The 20,055-nt window shown below is 38.4% G+C and overlaps 1 protein-coding gene across 1 annotated transcript in view; it reads right to left on the reverse strand.

Moving 5' to 3' along the window:
• Nucleotides 1–20,055, reverse strand: part of ATP13A4 (ATPase 13A4) — a 120,762-nt gene that overhangs the window by 25,319 nt on the left and 75,388 nt on the right. Inside the window, exons 14-23 of the mRNA XM_084872833.1 lie at nt 19,623–19,773; nt 17,937–18,023; nt 17,552–17,705; nt 16,013–16,124; nt 10,406–10,530; nt 5,490–5,653; nt 4,551–4,673; nt 3,168–3,247; nt 1,604–1,646; nt 1,098–1,207 (exon numbers count right to left, since the gene is read on the reverse strand). Of these exons, the coding sequence (XP_084728959.1) occupies nt 1,098–1,207; nt 1,604–1,646; nt 3,168–3,247; nt 4,551–4,673; nt 5,490–5,653; nt 10,406–10,530; nt 16,013–16,124; nt 17,552–17,705; nt 17,937–18,023; nt 19,623–19,773 (1,149 nt within the window). The remainder of the gene's footprint in view (nt 1–1,097; nt 1,208–1,603; nt 1,647–3,167; nt 3,248–4,550; nt 4,674–5,489; nt 5,654–10,405; nt 10,531–16,012; nt 16,125–17,551; nt 17,706–17,936; nt 18,024–19,622; nt 19,774–20,055) is intronic.

Raw genomic sequence — 20,055 nt, forward strand, 5'->3', positions numbered from 1 at the left:
CCAATAGGCCCTGATCTCAGACCAGGCCTAAGAACCCTACCCAAGGGGTCCCGGATTGTGAGAGGGTGCAGGCTGGGCTGAGGGATTCCCCTCCCCAGAATGCATGAATTTTTGTGCACTGGGCCTCTAGTACTAGTTATAATTACCCAAAGCAGCCACAGTGCTAACTACCTCTATCATTTAAATAATGTGCCAGAAGTATATAGTCAAGGAAGTGGTGGAGATAAAACACCAACAGAAATTTTAGTAGAAGGAGCAAAAATAAATATTTTGATAACTAAAGATGGACAGGATATCCCAAGGCAGCATAAAGAGGCAAGAGGAAGGAAGGAAAATGGGGAGAGAAAGTTTCTCTCAATTCCTCATTATCAAGCACCTAAGGATATACATTTAAATAATAATAATCATAATAATATGATCAAAACTGTCAAAGCAGTAACAAGTTCCAGATTCCAACTTTCTAAAAATAACCTATTCAGTGATTTTTATTAGAAATGCCACTGCTCTCCCAGGATTATTTTAGATCCGGGGAAGTCCACTGGGAAGTAGAATGTTTGACCACATTTTCCTGCAAATCACCTCCCCACCCCATAAAGATGCAAAGTTTATCTGGTGTTTGGCTTGCAGAACAATGGAATCTGATAAGACAGATACCATATAATTTCACTGGTATCTGGAATCTAAAGAACAATATAAGTGAACAAACAAAACTGAAACAGACTCACAGATACAAAGAATAGACTGATGGTTGCCAAGAAGGGGTGGGAGCGGGGTAGGGACTGGGTGAAAAAGGTAAAGGGACTGAGAAGTATGGATTGGTAGTTATAGAATAGTCATGGGGATGTGAAGCATAGGGAATATAGTTGGTAATATGGTGCCAGTTGGGAACCGGAAACATCAGAGGAAACACTTCATAAAGTTATTGTCTAACCACTATGCTGCACACCTGAAACTAATACAAAATAATATTGAAAGTCAACTGTAATTGAAAAAAAAATTAAATCAATAAATGATAAAATAAAATAAAAAGAACAGTGGAATCTGTACTGAGAAGTCAGGAGAGATGAAAACAATGCTGGTGAATAGTGCTTACTTACTTGATAAGTTGAGGTACACACTCAATGTTTGGAGTTTTGGACGTGAAAGGTGAGGCCACAGATGCCTCCTGCTCTGATAAAGAGATGCCCACGTGAGCCATTTTCAAAGCCTGAAAGCAGAGAGTTAGCTTAGGGTCCGTGCACACTCACATACAGTTCTCCTGAGAAAGGGGCCAGGGAAGCTGTCCACAGGTGGCTTGTGGGCCCAAATACTAGCTAGGAGATGACACCAGACTTTGTTCTGCCTGCCACATCAGAAAGAGATGGTACTGGGGCACCCAGTAAAATAAGTGGGGACTTCAGGACCAAATTCTACCCCATTTAGTCTATAATGACCCGTGAGTTATTAAGTAGCTTTGGTTAAAACTCTCCCAAATGCTCAGCATCAGTTTCTTCAACAAGAGGAGTGGAGAGAGTGTATATCCCACAAGATACTATCTCTGCAGGGCTCTGGGCAAGTACAATCCAGTCTTAGATTGTGCTCCCACACACTGGCAACTACTTACCCCACAGTCATTGGCTCCATCGCCGCACATACCTACAAAGTAACTAAAGGCGAACCATGTCAATTGCTGAATATATCAAAGCAATCTTAAACAATAATTTCTCTAATTAAAAAGATAAAATGAGCTTCATTGCTTAGTGTTTAAACTTATTATTTTAATGAAGTTTCCTAATAGTCTGGTTTGACTAAAAAGTAAAATCTGACTCAGCAGTTCCTACAATGGATAAGAAATCCAGGACATCATTCCTGACTCCAAGCACTTTCAGGAGTGATGCACTTTACTGTTTAGGAAGTAGCTTTGTCAACTGCAGAACAGGATGCTCAGAATTCTATGTAAGACAGCATGGCACGGTGGAGAGGGTGCAGGGATTGAAGCCGCAAGATCTCCATCGTTGACCGGATCATTTTTCTGTTTAGACTAGCATTTTTCTCCCCTGCACAGTGTTATGAGTATTCAGTGAGGTGCAATATGGGAGAGTGCCTTATAAATTCTGAAATAATAAATAAAATTTACTTGTTGGTGCTGTTAATGGTTCACAAGGAAAAAAAATCTGCCATGTTAACAGTCATTCAACAAAAAATGCAATGCCAGGCCCAGGAGTTGAAGAAAATACACCCCTTCTTCAGGGTGGCGTTTTGAGGCTGAGTGAATACGGCTCTGTTAAATTGTTGGCAACAATTGTGGATAGTCTGCTTTTTAAGAAAAGAGCACGCTGATCGCATTTAAAGAATTTGCTGTGCTTCTTTTCACACATTGCTCTATAAAGGCAACTAGCTTACTGTCTAGGTTTTCAACCATGTTGAGAAGACAGAGCTTTCTGAATGGAAATGCTTGCCTAGTGACTTAATCAAGTGAGTAGCAGGGTGGAGCTGCAGTGAGTAGGGGTAGGAGTCGTATCTATGTAGTCTAGCACCAGAATAGAAGAAACCTTCAGGACTCTATGGGTTTTATTTACCAAAACATAGATAGATAGATAGATAGATAGATAGATAGATAGATAGATAGATAGATGATAGATAGATTGTCCCAAATGATGGGCATTTTATTTGGACTGCCCATTCTATCAATGGAGACCTTTTGTGTTAGAAGATAAATTATTTTTCTGACTTAGGATGAAGAGGATGCTTTGGCATAGAAGGCTTTAATATTTTGAAGATTATGTGAATCTCTTGTCATGTAAATCTTCCTATACCATAACTATGATAATAATTTGTGAAAATGAAGTCTAAATTTCCCTGTCCCTTTCGGAGCTGAGCTCACATTGCCTTTCTAGGCTTGTTTCTCACCTTACCTTTTCATGACTCTTATGTTCTAGTCAGTGCTCCTCAAGTCTGGATGATGCAAAATTGACTTATGTGAGGAGTTTTAAAAAACACTGATGTCCAAGCACCATGTGAGCAAATGAATTAGAACTGCTATTTTTTCAAAGCTCACATGGTGACTAACATGTGCAGCCAGGTTAAGAACCATTGTCCTAGCCAAACAGAGTGACTTCCTGTGCCTCTTACTCTTCCCCTGACTGCCATGCCCCTTGCACTTCATACTGAATAGAAAAAGAACCTACTCAAGTTTCTGAAATTCTTCCACCAGACTAGATTTCTGCCCAGGAGACATTCTTGCAAAGATGGTCCCATTAATCAGTATCTGCAAGGAACCCAAAAAGAGAAATAGTTTTTATGTCAGCTGGTCATACATGAAATAATTAATAACACTCATAAAACTGACAGGGTAAAGAAAAAAAGAATTGTTTTCCAAGAAGTCTTTCTTTGATTTTACAACAGGCATTGGGACATAGGCCATCAGATAAGTGATCAGGAAAACCAAAATTAATAAAAATGACTACTTCATAAAAATATTTGGTGAACATGATGACCTATACTATTTTAGCTCAGCTGCCATAGAGAATGTGGTCCTGAAAAATCCTGATCTTATGGAAACTTAAGCCAATAGAACATGAGAAACTGCAAGGATCTCAGGAAAACAAAATGAGGCATCTGTCTCTTAGAAATTTGGCCAGAATTAGCAGAGAAATAGCATACTGATAGAATAGTAAAGTAACTATCCATGGTCTTTGACTTACCATACCATCTGGGCTTGATCAATTGTAAAATTCAGCTGATATCTCAAGCCTAATTTGGACTATGGGACATTGATGGTTTGGTAGTATAAGAACCTCTACCAGCCCCTCCACCTGAGCTCCATTCTATAGAATCTAAATTTTTCTGTGTTAGATCTGCCTGCCCCTTGCTCTCCCTGACAGTAAACTCAGTTTAGTGTTTACAAATCCTCAAAGTCTTGATTCATTTTTTCTTAAACAGTGTCTAAGAAGGTGACAATTGAATAAAAATAAATCATCTGCCCCCATTATGGGTTTATTCTTCATCAGAAAAGTTGTTAAGTTTGACTTTTTTCTGTGTAGAGGTCCTCTATGAAAAATCTACTGAAATTCCTCTATTCAAGCCTGTCTTCTTATATAATTGCAGAATTTCCACTATACTGTGAGACTCCTACCCATGGCAATATAATGACAGCTACCCAAAAGCAATCCTGATGATTTAATAAGTCAATGGTTTAAGCCTATAAATTATTGATTTTCAATCTTTGTCACCTCATGGCACCCATCAATGATGAAATAGAAATATAAATTGGCTACCTCCTGCATGCCCCCTACTGGGGCTTGTGCCCAGGCCTGTGCCCTGATAAAATTGACTGGAGACCTCTTGGTGCATTGGACAATGCTCGAGCAACTGAGCCACACTAGCCAGGCAAGTTTCTTTATTTTAAATCTAGTAGGATATGAGACAACAGTAACCTCTGCAAAACTACCTGCCTCTTTCATGAGACATTTAGTAGGTATATGTTAGTTATTTGTTTGAAATTACTGAGGATCATGCTCTGTAAATTGTCAGCATCTTTACCAGGAAATTAGTACCCTCTGAGAGCTTACCTTTGGCAGTAGGCTGCTGAAATGTTGACTTATAACCTGAAAAGATTTTCCACTTAGGGCAAAATGGTAACTTTCTTCTCTGCTATTATCAAAGACTTCTTCCCTGATGTTAATGTAATTGTCCTGCAAAGCAAGACACAGTTATTTTAGACTTGATAGAGTGGATAGGAACCACAGCATATCTGAGAGAAGACAACTATGGCAGTCCGGGGTCTCTCTGTAAATGTCTAATTCCGGTCCTGATTCCTCAGAGACGCACTTTCTCTTTGCTGGATCAATCTTTGCACATCACAGCCTCTGTAGTAAATAGGAGAATAACACTTACTCATGTCCCATTCTCATCCTGATTTGATCTCGGTGGGTCCCAAAGAAGAGCACATTTCACACATTTCAAGTGTGTAAAATACAAAAGCACTGCAGCTTCACAAATCTCTCCCTGAAGTGAGAACTTACAATTTTTTTTTTCTTAAAGAATTAATATTGTTCCACAAGGACACAATAGAGATAGGATACTGACAAGATTGGAGATAAATGAATACAACTTTCTTCCCTACCCTGAAGATACGGTCTGATTTTCCATTTCACACAGTGGTGACTCTCCTAGGGATTAAATACCCTTTGAACTCAGCAGGGTGGCTGGCAAGCAAGGCAAAAATGGGAAGTTGAATTCCGAGCCTCCTTACTACATTCTTTCTCATACAGAGACAAAAACTTTTTAAGTTTAAAAGAGCAGATTATCTCCAGCACCCAGGAAAGCACTGCACCTTAAAGCTCAGTTGGAAAGATATGGGAAACTGATGTAATTGATCACTTCACACTGCCTGTGTGAGACATTTGGAGAAGTATGTTGACCCTAAGTCACCCGTATACCACTGCCAGTCAAAGCTGCTCAGTTGCCCACATTGTGAAGCAAGTTAGATAATATGTTTTCAGGTATACCTGATTCCCATATGCAATGGGTTTCTTCTCTTCTACTAATTTCCAAGATATGGATGCTGATGAGGACCCAGTACTTTCACTTGCTTCAATGAGAATGACTTTCTGGCCTTCGGAAACCATTCCAGAATTTCTGGCTACTGTTATTGCAGTCTGGAGATTGTCACCTAGAGGAAAGGAAGAACATCCTAACATGAGGTTGAAGAGAAAGGACAAATTCTTAGAGGGCCTGGAAATCTAGGATAAGGAGTCAAGACTTGATTATAGGGGTGAAGAGAAATAACCTCTAAGGTCTCCCTCAGCCTGACGTTCCTTTATTTCATGGTTCCTTTTCTGGTTCTTACTGCTTTTCATGTGATTAATTTATATATTTTTGTAATAGAATGGGGCAAAAAAAACCACAAAAGGGCAAAATTCTAATCTATTGTATTTCTGTCATTTTTTAACAGCTTGGTAAACATTTAGAAAGAGTATACTGGTTTTATATAGTATCTTATGGTCCCACTCCGAGAAAAGATGGAGAGTAATCCCACTATTTATCTCACTGACAATGGAAAACTTTGAGAAAAAAATTAAAAAAGCAACTACCCAAGGACCTTGACAGTAAACATAAGGAATATGAAAGAGAGTCAAATTTGGGGAAACAATCTACCAGGTGCTAAGATTCTCAGCTTTTTTCTTTTTCCTTTCACATATTTAACCCTAGAGCTGTGCAGGTAGCAAAAACTCTGAGAAACTAGCCTTTATGGCCAGAAGAACTAAGAAAAGGGATGCCTGGGGCTGGAGAGTTATGAGGAAAATCCTGGAAAAGAAAGTCCTAGATAAGGAGACGAATTCAGTATGTGAACTATGTAAGTCCCCATCCCAACTCAGAGCTGTGCACATGCAGAACAAACCCAAAAAAAGAATAACAAAGGCAGTATATATTTGGAATATTTAGGATACTCAATATAAAAAAACAACAACAAAAAAAAAACTGGAAAGTCTGGCCAATTCTCAAGAAAAAGTAATCAACAACTGCCTGTCCCAAAATAACCCAGATGTTGTAATTATTACACTGGCTTTAAAGGAGCTATTGTAAGCCTCCTCTACACTAATCCTCTTAAAATAAATGACAAGATAGAAGTCCTCAACGGAAAGAAGTATCTATATATCTAACCTAATAATAGAGTAATATGCAAATTAACCATCACTCCACTACACAAGCTACGTCCACCAGCCAATAAGGGTGGTTATGCAAATTAACCCAACCAAGATGGTGGCTAATTTGCATATCAAGACAGCGTAGAAAGAAGCCAAGCCTACAAAAGGGAGCAAAGCTGTGGAGAAGCAAGTGGGGCGGGGAAAAGGGAGGAAAGCAGGTGGGGCTGCTACCATAACAGGAAGTCATATTGCAGGAATCTATATGTATGTATATAAAAGCCTAAGAGAACAGACGACTGGATGCAATGATGCACACTGACCACCAGGGGACAGATGCTCAACACATAGAATCATGCTCCCTCCTGTCTGGATTGGACCTGCGGAGATCAGGCCAAAACCAGCTATCTGACATCCTCCAAGGAGTCCCAGATTGCAAGAAGGGGCAGGCCAGCCTGAGGGACCCTACTGGTGCACGAATCCATGCACCGGACCTCTAAATTCTATAAAAAAGAAACAAGTAGCTACTTTAGAACTAAACAATATGATAACTGAAATTTTAAACATTCACTGGATGCACTCAACAAAAGAATGACAATTAGGAAAAGAGTCAATGAATTTGAATATCAAACCATATAAATTATACAATTTGAAGAACAGAGAGAAAAATCTTAAAATAAAAGAGACTTAAAAAATATTAAGAAGACTTACATTTTTATCATTAAAGTCCTCCATAAAGAGGAAAAAGAAACTGAAATAGGAAAATAATTTTTGAAAAAAATAATAGCAGAAAACTTCCTAATGTGTTTAAAAATTTTAATTTACAGATTCAAGAAGCTCAGTGAACAACACAGTGAGAACCACATCGAGACATATAATCAAACTGCTGAAAACCAAAGATAAATAAAATGTCTTAGAAGCAGCTAGGAAAAGAAAACCAATACCATATATATAAAAGAATATGATTCTAATAAAAATTATCACAGATTTCTGATTAAAAACTATGGAGGCATGATGACAGTAGAATGACATCTTTAACATACAGAAAGAAAAAAAACTACAAACTCAGATTCCTTTAGCTAATGAAAATATAATTTAGGAATAAAATAAAAATAAAGACATTAAATAAAGGAAAACTAAGATAATTTTTGCAAAAGAACAAGCTCAAAACGAAATGCTAAAAGAAATTCTTTTATTTTTTAAATGTTTTTATTGATGTCAGAGAGAGGAATGGAGAGGGAGAGATAGAAACATCAATGATTAGAGAGAATCATTGATCGCTGCTTCATGTATGCCCCCACTGGGTATTAAGTCCTGTCTGGGAATCAAATCATGACCTCCAGGTTCGGGGGTTGACACTCAATCACAGAGCCACACCATCTTGGCTAAAAGAAATTCTCTAGATGAAAAGGAAATGATACTAAGAATATGAGAAATGAAAACATAGCAACAAAAATAATAAAATTTGGAGTAAATATAAGTCTATTTTTCTTCATTTATGTTCTTTAATTCTTGACTGTTGAAAGTAAAAATATTTAACACTGCCTGTCATTCACAACTACAAAGGAGAGAAGGTAAAGAACACTTCTGGTTGTAAGGATTCTTGAAAGGGTAGGTATGGATATTGTAATTTCTAGAACTACTGAACAATAAATAATGTAAGATCTGGGTAGCTATCCTTAACACAGGTTTCTACCAAAACTTTATGAGGATCCTCAAAAGGCTAGCTGATGGGAAGGAGATCCTATATCCTCAGGTTGAGAGCTAAGAGGTTACCTCTACCTGCCTCAGCAGGACATCAGCAGCTGGTCTGCTTTGCAATGCAGGCCCCTTTTGCATCTGCCAACCACTGGAATTCTACTGTTTGGAATATGCAATTGAGGCTGAGTCTTAGTCATCTGACAAAGATATGTAACAACCTATTTATGAAACCCCAGTAGCTAGATAAGAAAAAATAAGAAGAAACAGCCAGAATACATGATGGGTAAAGTAGAATAGCTGCAGGAGACAGATTAAAACTGCACTAAAAAATAAAAATTAAATTTAAAAAGTTTAAAACCACTCACAAAACATGATTTAAGAACTTAATTCAGCTCATGATTTGGAGAAGATAATAGTCATTTTTGAGACCTGACTTTGTGGTTCAAATAAACTGTATGCAAAAATAAATAAATAAATAAATAAAAATCTTAAAGCACAAAGGATAATTATAAAAATATATCAGCCAAAAGAAAAAAGATAAGAAACTGAGAGGATGCAGGGGGGCTTGCTATATGAATAATAGAAACTCTAAAAAGGAAATAGGAAAGGCAAAGAATAAAGGCAATAATTAAATGAACAATAGAAGAAATTTTTGAACAATAGAAAAAAATTTCCTGTGAGGAAGAAGACAGATTTAAATTGCTCACTGTGTTCCAGACCAAATTAATGAAAAAAGAAACTTATAAGCATATTCTGATGACATTTCTAAACTTCAAAGTTAAAGGAAAAGTATCATATGCAGAAAGGAATGAGCCACCCACAGTGGACTGGCATTGAACTTGTAATATGCAACGCTAAAAAGCAAAGGACAAAGGAAAGACACTTTTAGATTATTAAGAAAAAAAGAAATGTAACCCAAAAATTCTATAATCATTCAACTGTCAGAGCAAAGAGATATTCCAGGCTATGTAAGAAACCGGAGAGCATATCATTCTTCCAAGGACAATTCTTGAGAAAAATATTATAACCAAGCAGGGAAAGAAACAGAACAGAAATTTAATATGAGGGAAGAAGTAAAGGGAGGGTGATCAACCCTTGTTCCTCCGTAAGTCTAAGTGATTAAGGATAGATTATGGGAATGTGTAATATAGTGCTAAATATTTTTTAAACAGAGGCATCATAATGTGGGGGATATTTTAATAAGTAATAAATTAACTCAACAACACCGAAAAGTTGGGTAGAGGGACTGAAAAAGGAGAGAGTAAAAATTACCCAAATGTCTCTTGAATTGTGGAGATGGGGATAGGGAGATGGGAAAGTACAGAAAGGAAAGTAAAAATATTCTAGAGTTCCCAACAGTAGAATTGGGTTCAGGAGATGTGGGGTGAAAAAATATTCTCTCTTGGTAACACAATTAATAGAGATGAATTGTCTATTAGAGTAGGGAAATGGAAGACACACTTAAAAATATGAATGCATTAAGAAATCATCTCTTTATTCAGAAGCATTCATTAGGAAATTTTACACATTTCTCTTGCATGATCTTTTCTCACTTCTCCCTTATTTGTGTGATTTGGGGCTTAGGAGTAGAAGTAGAGATGACAACATTGTTTTTAAATTTGCAGAACTGTAGGTCTCATTACTGGTGGGTTTTGAGTGCAGTTTACAGACCATGATGACTAAGCATTCTCTTTCTCCTAATATTTGACAATAAAATCATCAGCTTTGTATAGCTTATATCTTCTCATTCAAGTGATATCAAAAATGTCTCCTCCCAGATAAGACACATCATCCAAATATCCAGTCAGACACTTTGCCTAATCATCTTTTTTTTTTGTTTTATAAACCTCGTAACACTCATTGCGAGCCATTTATTTGATTATTTGATTGCCCATTTATTGACTGACTTTCTATCACATCTCACCTGAATGGAAGCTCAATGAGAACAATAACGTTGCCTTTTTGTCGCCCATCTCCCGCACCTATAGTGGTGTCTGCTCCATAGTAGGCAGTCAACCATATTTGCTAAGTGAGTGAATCTCTAATCAAATTCTTACTGCTTTCTACTTTTTATATACCTGTGATCATTACTGTCCTTATCCGGGCTGAGATGAGCTCTTCCAGGACAGGTTTTGTCTCTTCCTTCAGTCGATTCTCCAAGATCAGCAATCCCAGAAATATCAGGTCTGCTTCTACCTTGTCCCTGGAAAAAAAAAAAAAAATATATATATATATATATATATATATATATATATATATATATATATATATATATCAACGATTGAACAGAAATAACACATCTTCCTTCAGTTAGAAAAACAAAGACAAATATCTTTTTGTCAGAGTGGTACTGACTCAGTCATTCAAGCACCATTCCCAAGGCACTGAATATGTGCCAGGAACCATCTAGACAGGAAGGGGACACAAGGATACTGAAATGTTTCCTTTGACTAAAACAAGAGGAAAAGAGAGGACTTATTAAGCAAAAAAAATGGCTTTAACCTTTGTAGAGAGTGACCTAAATGACCACAAAGGTCTCCTCCATCTGCTGTGTTAATTTTCATTACTTCACTGCTGGCAATCACCAAGAGGAGTTCTACCTCTGGTACAAAGCATCATAAAAAAGAAGTGAGGCATCAGTTTCTAGAAAATGCCAGTTTTTCTAGAAACCAGCATTACTATCAATATCATTTTAGTCCCAGGGGTATGAGACCATAATCTCAAAAACATAGTTTCTCTTTGAAGTCCCCCCTCCCCCCTCTATCTGTCAGCTGGTAGCATTGCTCTTCTACATAAAATATGAATGTTTCTGTAGCAAGTGGGGTCTCTAAGGCTCTCATTCACTGCAAGGACATTGCTAAGATATTCCACAGGACCAAGTGCAGGGGCATACATTTGTGGTTGGGGGCTGAAAGATTCTTCCAAGATTAAATTACCTAAGACTCAGACACCTCTAGTAGACACAAGAGCAAGACATCAGCATTGCCTATATCTAGCTAAAATACAGATGAAAGGAATACCCAGTAAAGCCACTTGGCCTTGCTACCCTGTTTCCCCGAAAATAAGACAGTGTCTTATATTAATTTTTTTTCCCCAAAGTTGCGCTAGGTCTTATTTTCAGGGGATGTCTTATTTTTCCATGCGCTTGGTCTTATTTTCGGAGGATGTCTTATTTTCGGGGAAACATGGTAGCTATGTGTGCCTCACATTGGCCAGGGGCATGATGCTCAGGGAACACTGCTAACATCTCCAGAGTGGCAGGGAGTGGACACAATTGAAACTACTTATCTCAAATTAGGCTTGGAAGGATATTTCCTATTCTGAACCTGACATTTAACTCTCTTCACAATCTGATTCTAAGGTGTTTTTTTTGTTTTGTTTTGTTTTGTTTTGTTTTGTTTTTCAGGTTCATCTATCATTAAATTCTTTATCCACCCTAATCTCCAGCCAAATTGGGCCACTCACCATGGGTATGCTCTGTATTCAACCATCTTTAAACATTTGCTCTAGACTGCCAGAGACACTCTCATATTTCATGAAAAAGGTTATTGTTCCTCCTGGTCTGTCATTGAAATAATTTATATATTTTGAGGACCAATGCACATCAACTTCCCACAAAGGCTTGCAGATTAAAAAAAAAAAAAATACTTGTTTCTTAAGTATATTATTTCTAGCTCAGATTTTCTCATATTTATTTGTCCATATATTATCACTCTTTTCTATATGATCTATCTCTATTCCAATTTCTTTCTTGAGGGTAAAACCACCTGGCTTAACAAGTTTAAGCCGAAATCAGTTTGGCTCAGTCAATAGAGCCTTGGCCTGTGAACTGAAAAGTCCCAGATTTGATTCCGATCAAGAGCGTGTACCTTGGTTGCAGGCACATCCCCAGCAGTGGAGTGTGCAGGAGGCAGCTGATCAATGTTTCTCTCTCATCGATGTTTCTAACTCTCTATCCCTTTCCTTCCTCTCTGTAAAAAGTCAATAAAAGATTTTTTTTTTAAACCACAAACAAACAAGTTTAATAATAAACCAACACAGAGGAGGTGCTCAGCCAATGTTTGCCTTGTTGGAAGGTTCTGGTGTCTGGGGTTACCATTTTTGCCAGGCAACCTATAAAAATTAATTTCCTCTTTCAGAAATTCTACTGCCAGAGGGTTTTCACAAGAATCAAAACCAGTCTTTCAAGTCAATGGTCATTTACTGAACACATAAGAAAGTGCAAAAATTGGACTAAGAAAAGGAGGAAGAATATGCAGAGACTATAGTAGCTCCTGACTCCAGAGATTCCATGTTCAGTCAGGAGGACAAGATCAGACTTGACCACTTTGGGCCTTGAAAGGTACCATGCACAGATAAAAATCCTTTGGAGTCAGAGAGGAAGGTGTAATTATTTCTAGATAGAAGGATGGATAAAGTCATCCTGGAGGAGGTGATATTTGAGCTGGTCATTAGAGGATAACTTAATTGATTTAGGTCCTCCGATCCTTCTAGTGGCCCTCATACCCATGCCTCAGGTTTTAGATATGTCCAGAGATGATATGACATGGTCAAACCACAAAGCATTAGATCAGGCCAAGAAAATGGCCAGAGGGTCCAGTATCTGACATAGTCTTGCAGTCTACCTTGGCACTCATATTCTGGTTCCTCTGGTACATAGCCTTTGTAGGGTTCAATGTATAGTAATCAGGAGTCCAGAGTTATAAATAATTCCAGCTCTGTTCCTACTTTGCTGTGTGACCAAGAGTAAATCACTTTCTTAGTCTGGTAATCTATTTCTTCTTTTGTAAAAAAAAAAAATAAAAATAAAAAGTTAGCAAAATGAATTTATTTCCAAAGTCTCTTAAAGCTCTAACATTACTTGTTTCTTCTTTTCATGAGTATTCAGTCTCAGACAAGAAATAAAGAGGAAAAGCAGTCCCTTAAGGGGTCTCAAGGTCTGCATTTTGGAATAGCATGGTATCTTTTTCTGCTTCCTACATAGATTGTATTGATACTTCCTCCCAAAGCCTCTAAAAATAATAAAGAATAAAGAGTGTAATACAAAAGGAGCATTGTCATTCTTGTGACTATACTTCATGTTCTTAAAATCCATGAGATTTTTAAAGGATGAAATATGCAACACAGCAGGCTAAGAACCCTCAAAGAAATTATGATACCTGTGTTGGAAACACTCTGAGCGAATACACACATAAACACCATTGAAAGAATGTTCTATTCAATCACGGATTAGCAAAGGTTGGGTAAATTAACCTAGCTAGGAAAAGATGTAGTGCTGATGTGGCTTTAACAAAGGAGGGGCAAATTGATGACCCAAGATCAGATTGAATTAGTGAACTTGTGTTTGGAACTTATCAAATTTTGAAAAGTTGGCATTTCAATGCTCTTGGCCGGGGCATGTACTCTGCTGTGTGCCTCAGCCCTCACCATTCCCTATTGTTCATGTGTCTCCACCATCAGTCTTTGTTGCATGTACAATCACTGAAGCCATGAGTTTGAAACTTGTAGATAATGCACATAATAAAATCCTATGATGGATGGGTTGCTATGATGCACACTGACCACCAGGGGGCAGATGCTCAATGCAGGAGCTGCCCCCTGGTGGTCAGTATGCTCTCAGAGGGGGACTGCTGCTTAGCCAGAAGCCAGGCTCATGGCTGGTGAGTGCAGTGGCAGCAGGCAGAAATCCCCCAAGGGGTGTCAGAGTGTGTGATGGTGCAGGCCGGGCTGAGAACCCACCTCCAGCCAGTGCACAAATATTATGCACCGGGCCTCTGGTTCCATTATAATAACCAGAAACAACAGCATAGTATCCAGAATCTTGATATATATCTGTCGACAGGCTCCCAGGAAACAAAATCCCATTCCCAATTCTGCCACATCCTGGGCTCAACTTTCCTCTTCTTTAAAATGTGAGATCTGATCTCAAAGTTCACTTCAGCTCTCTGACCAATGATTTGAGTGACCTGAGTTAATTAAATTACAACAAATATTTAGAGTTGCAATAGCCAAAGTGACCCTTAGCCCAAGGGACACTTTAGCTAAGGGTTCCATAAAGCTGGCCCTGAGGAAAGTGGCCCAATATGCCCAGGAGTCTAATACTCTATGATTTTAGATGAGTCGCTTCTGCCTCTGGGCCTCTCTGCCCATTCACAAAACAACAGGGTTGGGACACAGTTGTGTTTCTCAGCCTGGGCACTACTGCCTCTAGAGGACATTTTGCAAACTTTTAAGACATCTAGGCAACATTTTCTGGAATGACCAATGCACAATGAATAATTACCCTGCATCCCAGGTGCCCTTTGGATATTTTACAGGACATTCATGATACTAAAGGATTAGTTATACTTTTCTAAGTCAGTATAGGCTTATCCTGCTTATATTATACCACATAGCATAGTATATCATAATATATATATATATATATATATATATATATATATATTACAACTATATTATGATAAACAAACATAAAATTGTTTATACTTCCCATAGCTCTGCTTTATATGAAAGCACAAAGTAATTTTGCATATTTTTAATATTCTATTGAATTTTCCAGGGATGTAAGTACTGTGCAACTAGAAAGAATTTTACCAAGAGTTTTAAAGCATTTCACAGTCACCTCGCTGAGAGCAAGACTGCTGGTGGTATTTGAGACTTCAGTGTACAACACCTGTATCAGTCTGCATTGCTAGCTCTAATGATCCTACACACAGGTGCAAGCAGCATATTGCTTTATTTTGTTTTAGTGGAGTAACTGAGCTTCATTGAGTTGTCTGTTACTTTTGTAATACATTGTATTTTTTTTGCTTTTATTTTTACTGAATAGGATGGAATCATATCTATTTTTACAAAGAATATGTGCAGATTGTATACATATGGATTTATTTTAATATGTAAGAGGAAGTGGCACAAAATATAACTGCAATAAGAGAGTGCTGTTGAGCCTGACAGGCTTGAAAACAAATATATTAGACCTCCCAATTTTAAAATCCTAAGTAACAAAATAAGCCTTGATTATCTCCATAGCAGTGTTACCAATAATGGCTGGAAAGAGTACTGGACAGGGCATTGAAGGTGAAATAAACACAATAGTCTAAAAACAGTGAAAAATAAAACAGCAGATAAAATTGAACTAAGAGTTCATTTTAGTTCTTGAGGATCCCTATTTTAATCTAATTATATCAACTCTTTCTCTATAATGGCCATCCTGAAGCTTTTTCTTGTTTTTTTTCTATAAACATTACTTAATTTATACAAGTCCAAGCTATATGTTTTTCATTAACTTGTATGTTTCTTATTAAGATATTTTTCAAATGTTATGTTTTCTAACTTTCAACTAATTCACCAACTATAATTTTAAAAATTAGCTACCTGTATTTGGTTCAAAAATGAGGGCATGACCTTAATTTCACACTATGAAACATTGCTTATAATCATATATGTGTTTTCACAAAGCTGTACAACCATATCCTATTTCACAGTGTATACAGATATTTCTCATAAAGTCTCCCAGTCATCAGCTTTGTGATTCAGATAGGGTAGAGATGACTATATTCCTGTCTACTAAGTTCCGAAGCATTTCATGCCCATGAATCCTGCCATCTATGTTGCTGAGTCTACTGCCCAGCCCGGTACATCTTTCTGCCCAATCATCCTGCTTTAGGAAAAGCCTCCCCACTCACCTCATCAAGGCAGCGGTGTGGTGGTCCATCTCCAGCTTTTTGTAGGCCAGTGCTATGACCCGGAAGCCCTGCGTCGTGTAAATCTGAAGTTCACTAACAAAATTAGCTGGCACTGTTCAGAAAATAACACAAGATTAGTAGGCAACATTTGCTACTCAGTTGGTATGGTAGAGAAACAAATCTAGTTTTTACAAAAAAAAAAAGCACACAAAACAAGCAAACAAACAATACCACCACATTTCTAAAAACGTACACAACAAGTCAGTAGGAACCCACCCTAAATACAACTACATTGTCAAGATTGACCTCTCGGCATTCAGTGAAGCTGAACTGAGAAGGAAGCATTTAGAGAAAGAAGAAGACAAAGATGAAAATGAAGATGAAGAAGAAGGACAAGAAAAAAAAAAGGTGAGAAAAATATATAATTCTTTATTTGTCCAGTTTAACTAACAAATATTTACTGACAGTCTGCTATGTGCCAGGCATTGGTTCTGTAGCGATTAAACTGCAGGATCTCTGTCTAGTAAGGTATCAAATAGCAGACTAACAATATGATCGAATGAGATCATTTCTATGACCCAAGTAATTGCAGTGTGTTATCTATGGAATCACTTAGACACACATATACAAGTCTGGGAGGTGTGGTTAGATGAAGGAAAGGAAAGAACATTTGGCTGAGGTAGGACCATGTGCTCAGGCGTGGACACATGAGACAGATAGCCTTAAATAGTCAGTTCAGCTCAAGAAAAGCACAGTATGTGAGGATAGGAGTGGTAAGTCATATCTATCGATAGAAAGTTTAATAGGAGTAAGATCATGAAGGCCTTATATAAGATCTGAAAGGAATTTGAGATTTTCCTGGAGTCTATAGGAAGCAACCAACAGAAGAAAAGTGACAACATAGTTATATTTGGTGATGGAAAACCCAATCTAGTCAGAGTATAAAGGATGAATCAGCATAAGAGTGACTGGGAGCAGGGGTCAATTCACCAACTATTGAAGTGATCCAGTAGAGCACATGTGTCAAACACAAGGCCCGCGGGCCAAATCCAGCCCGCCAGGCCTTGCAATGTGGCCCGCACCGCGCTGTCATCACTGCACTCTGCTGTCAGTTTATGACATTGTCAGTTTATGACTGTTCAGTAAACCATTCGGCCCGCGATTTAGGCTGGATTTTAGATTTTGGCCCCTTCTCTGATTGAGTTCGACACCCCTACAGTAGAGGGACGATGAGGGCATGAGCTGCTAGAGTGATAGGGCTATGGGTTAGCAATTGCCAAGACAGAAGCACTGAGTGAGAGGGACAAATCTGGAAAGGACCTCAAATTGGGGGAGTAGGAGAATGGTGGTGTTATTCACCACAATGGGAAACGCAGGAAGTGAGAAAGATAATCTTGATTTTGGTATTGAGTTTGGCATGTAAATGAGTCATCCTATTGGCAATGATCAATAGGCAACTGGATTCATAGGTCAAGTTCTCAGTGGACATATTTGGGCTGGAAATACAAATTAGCTGGAAATACAAGTCTGTTCACTTACCTGTCTCAGGTTGACAAAAGCTGGCCACCTTCTCTGGCGCACCTTTCATGAATACCAAACGGCCACCCCCCATCTCTTGGACAATGACTGTCATCCTCTGCAGGGCTGATGAGAATGGGAACTGATGCAGGATTGCAATTCCTTCCACTGGGACCTGGTTGAGGGATGGGAAATGGAGAAGGACACGCCAACAGAGCTTCTAACTATTGGGAATTAACGATTCCTCCCCGAATCCTGATTTTAGCAAATAAGGGACACAAGTTCTCACTAGTTTTCTCATGTGAAATTCAAAGAAGACACGACTATGGCCTTTCAAAATTGTGGGCCTAACAGGACTTTCCCCTTGAGGTTGGGTGTTGCAGAGTGGATAGCAGATGAGGCTTACCTGGCTGGCTGTTTTGCTGGGCTTAACTACCATAGCGTGTGCCGGCACTCCCTTGATGTGGAAATTGTCCTCAGAAACAGCCATTTCCTATTTCACAAATGGAATATTTTTTGTTGTAGAGATTTGTTATTACTACTCTCAAACCCTTGTCTTGAGAAAATCCTTAGACCACCTCAATGTTTTCTTGGTTCTCCTCCCTTTGCTAGATGGAGGTGAACCAGTCTTCTTTTGTCACAGGGGGAGAAATGCATTAAAAATGCTGTGGAACTTCAAAGGCAAACTCTTCTGAATTATTCATGCAATTTATCCTGCTTTCTCTGTTGGAGCATGCTGTGTAAAGGTCTCAATCTCTATTTCTGAAGAGCTTGACTCAAAAATAGTGAGCATAGATAGCGAGACTTATTTGTGTATGAGGCAAGCACTTTACTGTCTGTTTTTTATCCTGAAGTTCACTGTCATTCCTGTTCTTCCCTTTCTGTCTAATTTGAATTGATGGCCCTCATGTACAGCATGGCAGGGACTGTGATGTACATGGCTGATGGTCAGTAAAGACTCCGTAATTGCTATAATGATGACCCTAAATCATAGTCACAAGAGACTTTTACCAAAGATGTCAAAATACTTTGTAACCATCTCATTGAGTGGCTGAAGAAGAAAAAAAAATAACAGAGAGGAAATTGTAATCCCTTCTGAAAAATACAGAAACTGTAATCCAGAAAGGATAAGATTAGCAAAGTCATATCAAACCACTACAGAACCATGCTCTGATAGAGTTGAGAAGGACTCTAAGGATTGTCCTCTTCGGTGGGGCTCACTCATGTATCATAGAGGCCCAGAGCTGCATCTAGCTACAGGGTACAGGGGTGGTGGGTTTGTGGCTGAGTAGGCAGGGCTGTGTGTTCCCTAAGTTTTACCTTTCTCCCCATCTCAACCACAGCCACTCCAACTATTTGTTTTTTATAAAGTGCTTCTAAATAAGGTTTCCTTTTAAGAAAATATTCCAGGTGTGGTTCTTTATGTAAACACTGCTGGTCTACTTCAACCCCTTCATTTTGAGAATTTTGGGACCTAGCCCCAACAAGAGAGATGACTTCACATGGTCAAGTGCTCAGCTAGAGCAGAGCCAAAACTAGAACTTGGAAAGCCAGATTCTTCTTCCTGAACAACACCCCTTGCTCTTAAATCTACTTTAGAGTCTCATCGAAAGTGCTCATGTTTCCCTGTTTACGATTTTCAATCTTAGAAACAAAGTCAATATAAAATGAATAGGAATAAAACTCCTGATAACAAAGAGTTATTCTAAGCATGGGGGGTGGGGAGGCAGTGAGGTTCCCTAAACCCCACGTTCTAGAAAACTTTGAAACAAGACATTGCTCATACTACAACCTAAAATTTTGGAAACAATAACTAAAATTACATAATAATTCTAATTACATTCATGTAAATGAGCCTGTGATATGTACTAGGAAATTTTTAAGGGCACAATTTCATTTAATCACAATAACCCCACCATGAAGATACAATGTACAGGGGAGGAAACGAGGCTCACACTGGTCTGTCTCTTACTGCTCTATGTCCTCCATTATTGGAGACCTCACATCTTACAAGTATGGACTATCAGTGATAAAGCCTGTGTTTCTCTAGCATTGAAAAAACTTCTTAGGTTCTCTGCAGGTAGAGGCTTACCCAGTTGGTGGCTTCAAACATTTTGAGGTCCAGAGGGTCTCCCTGGATGGTCTCATCGAGAAGGATCAGAGAGTGGCAGCTGGCCATGGCTGCACACAGTGGGCCCCATGGCAAAGCCCTGCCTGAGGCAAAGCTGTGGACCTCCTGGAAGCTAAAGGAGAAAAGGGAAAGGGCTTCAGCCCAATCCTCCATCCAAAATGGAGCTTCCAGAGGTGACTTTTTAAAAAGTAATTTAACGTATTTTGTTACAAAATACACCCACTCTCCAATCACCCAAATTAATAGTGCTTCATTTAGCCATCATCCTTACATGAGTTCACTGAAAATGAGAACGTCATTCAAGATCTTTCCTTACTCTTTCTCTGGTATGGATTTAATTCCAGAAGTATGGAAGGAACTAGAAGTTAATCCTAAGCATATCTACTTCTGCTCC

This window comes from Pipistrellus hanaki, assembly GCF_964339955.1.
Source record: "Pipistrellus hanaki genome assembly, chromosome: 2".
Lineage (NCBI taxonomy): Eukaryota > Metazoa > Chordata > Mammalia > Chiroptera > Vespertilionidae > Pipistrellus > Pipistrellus hanaki.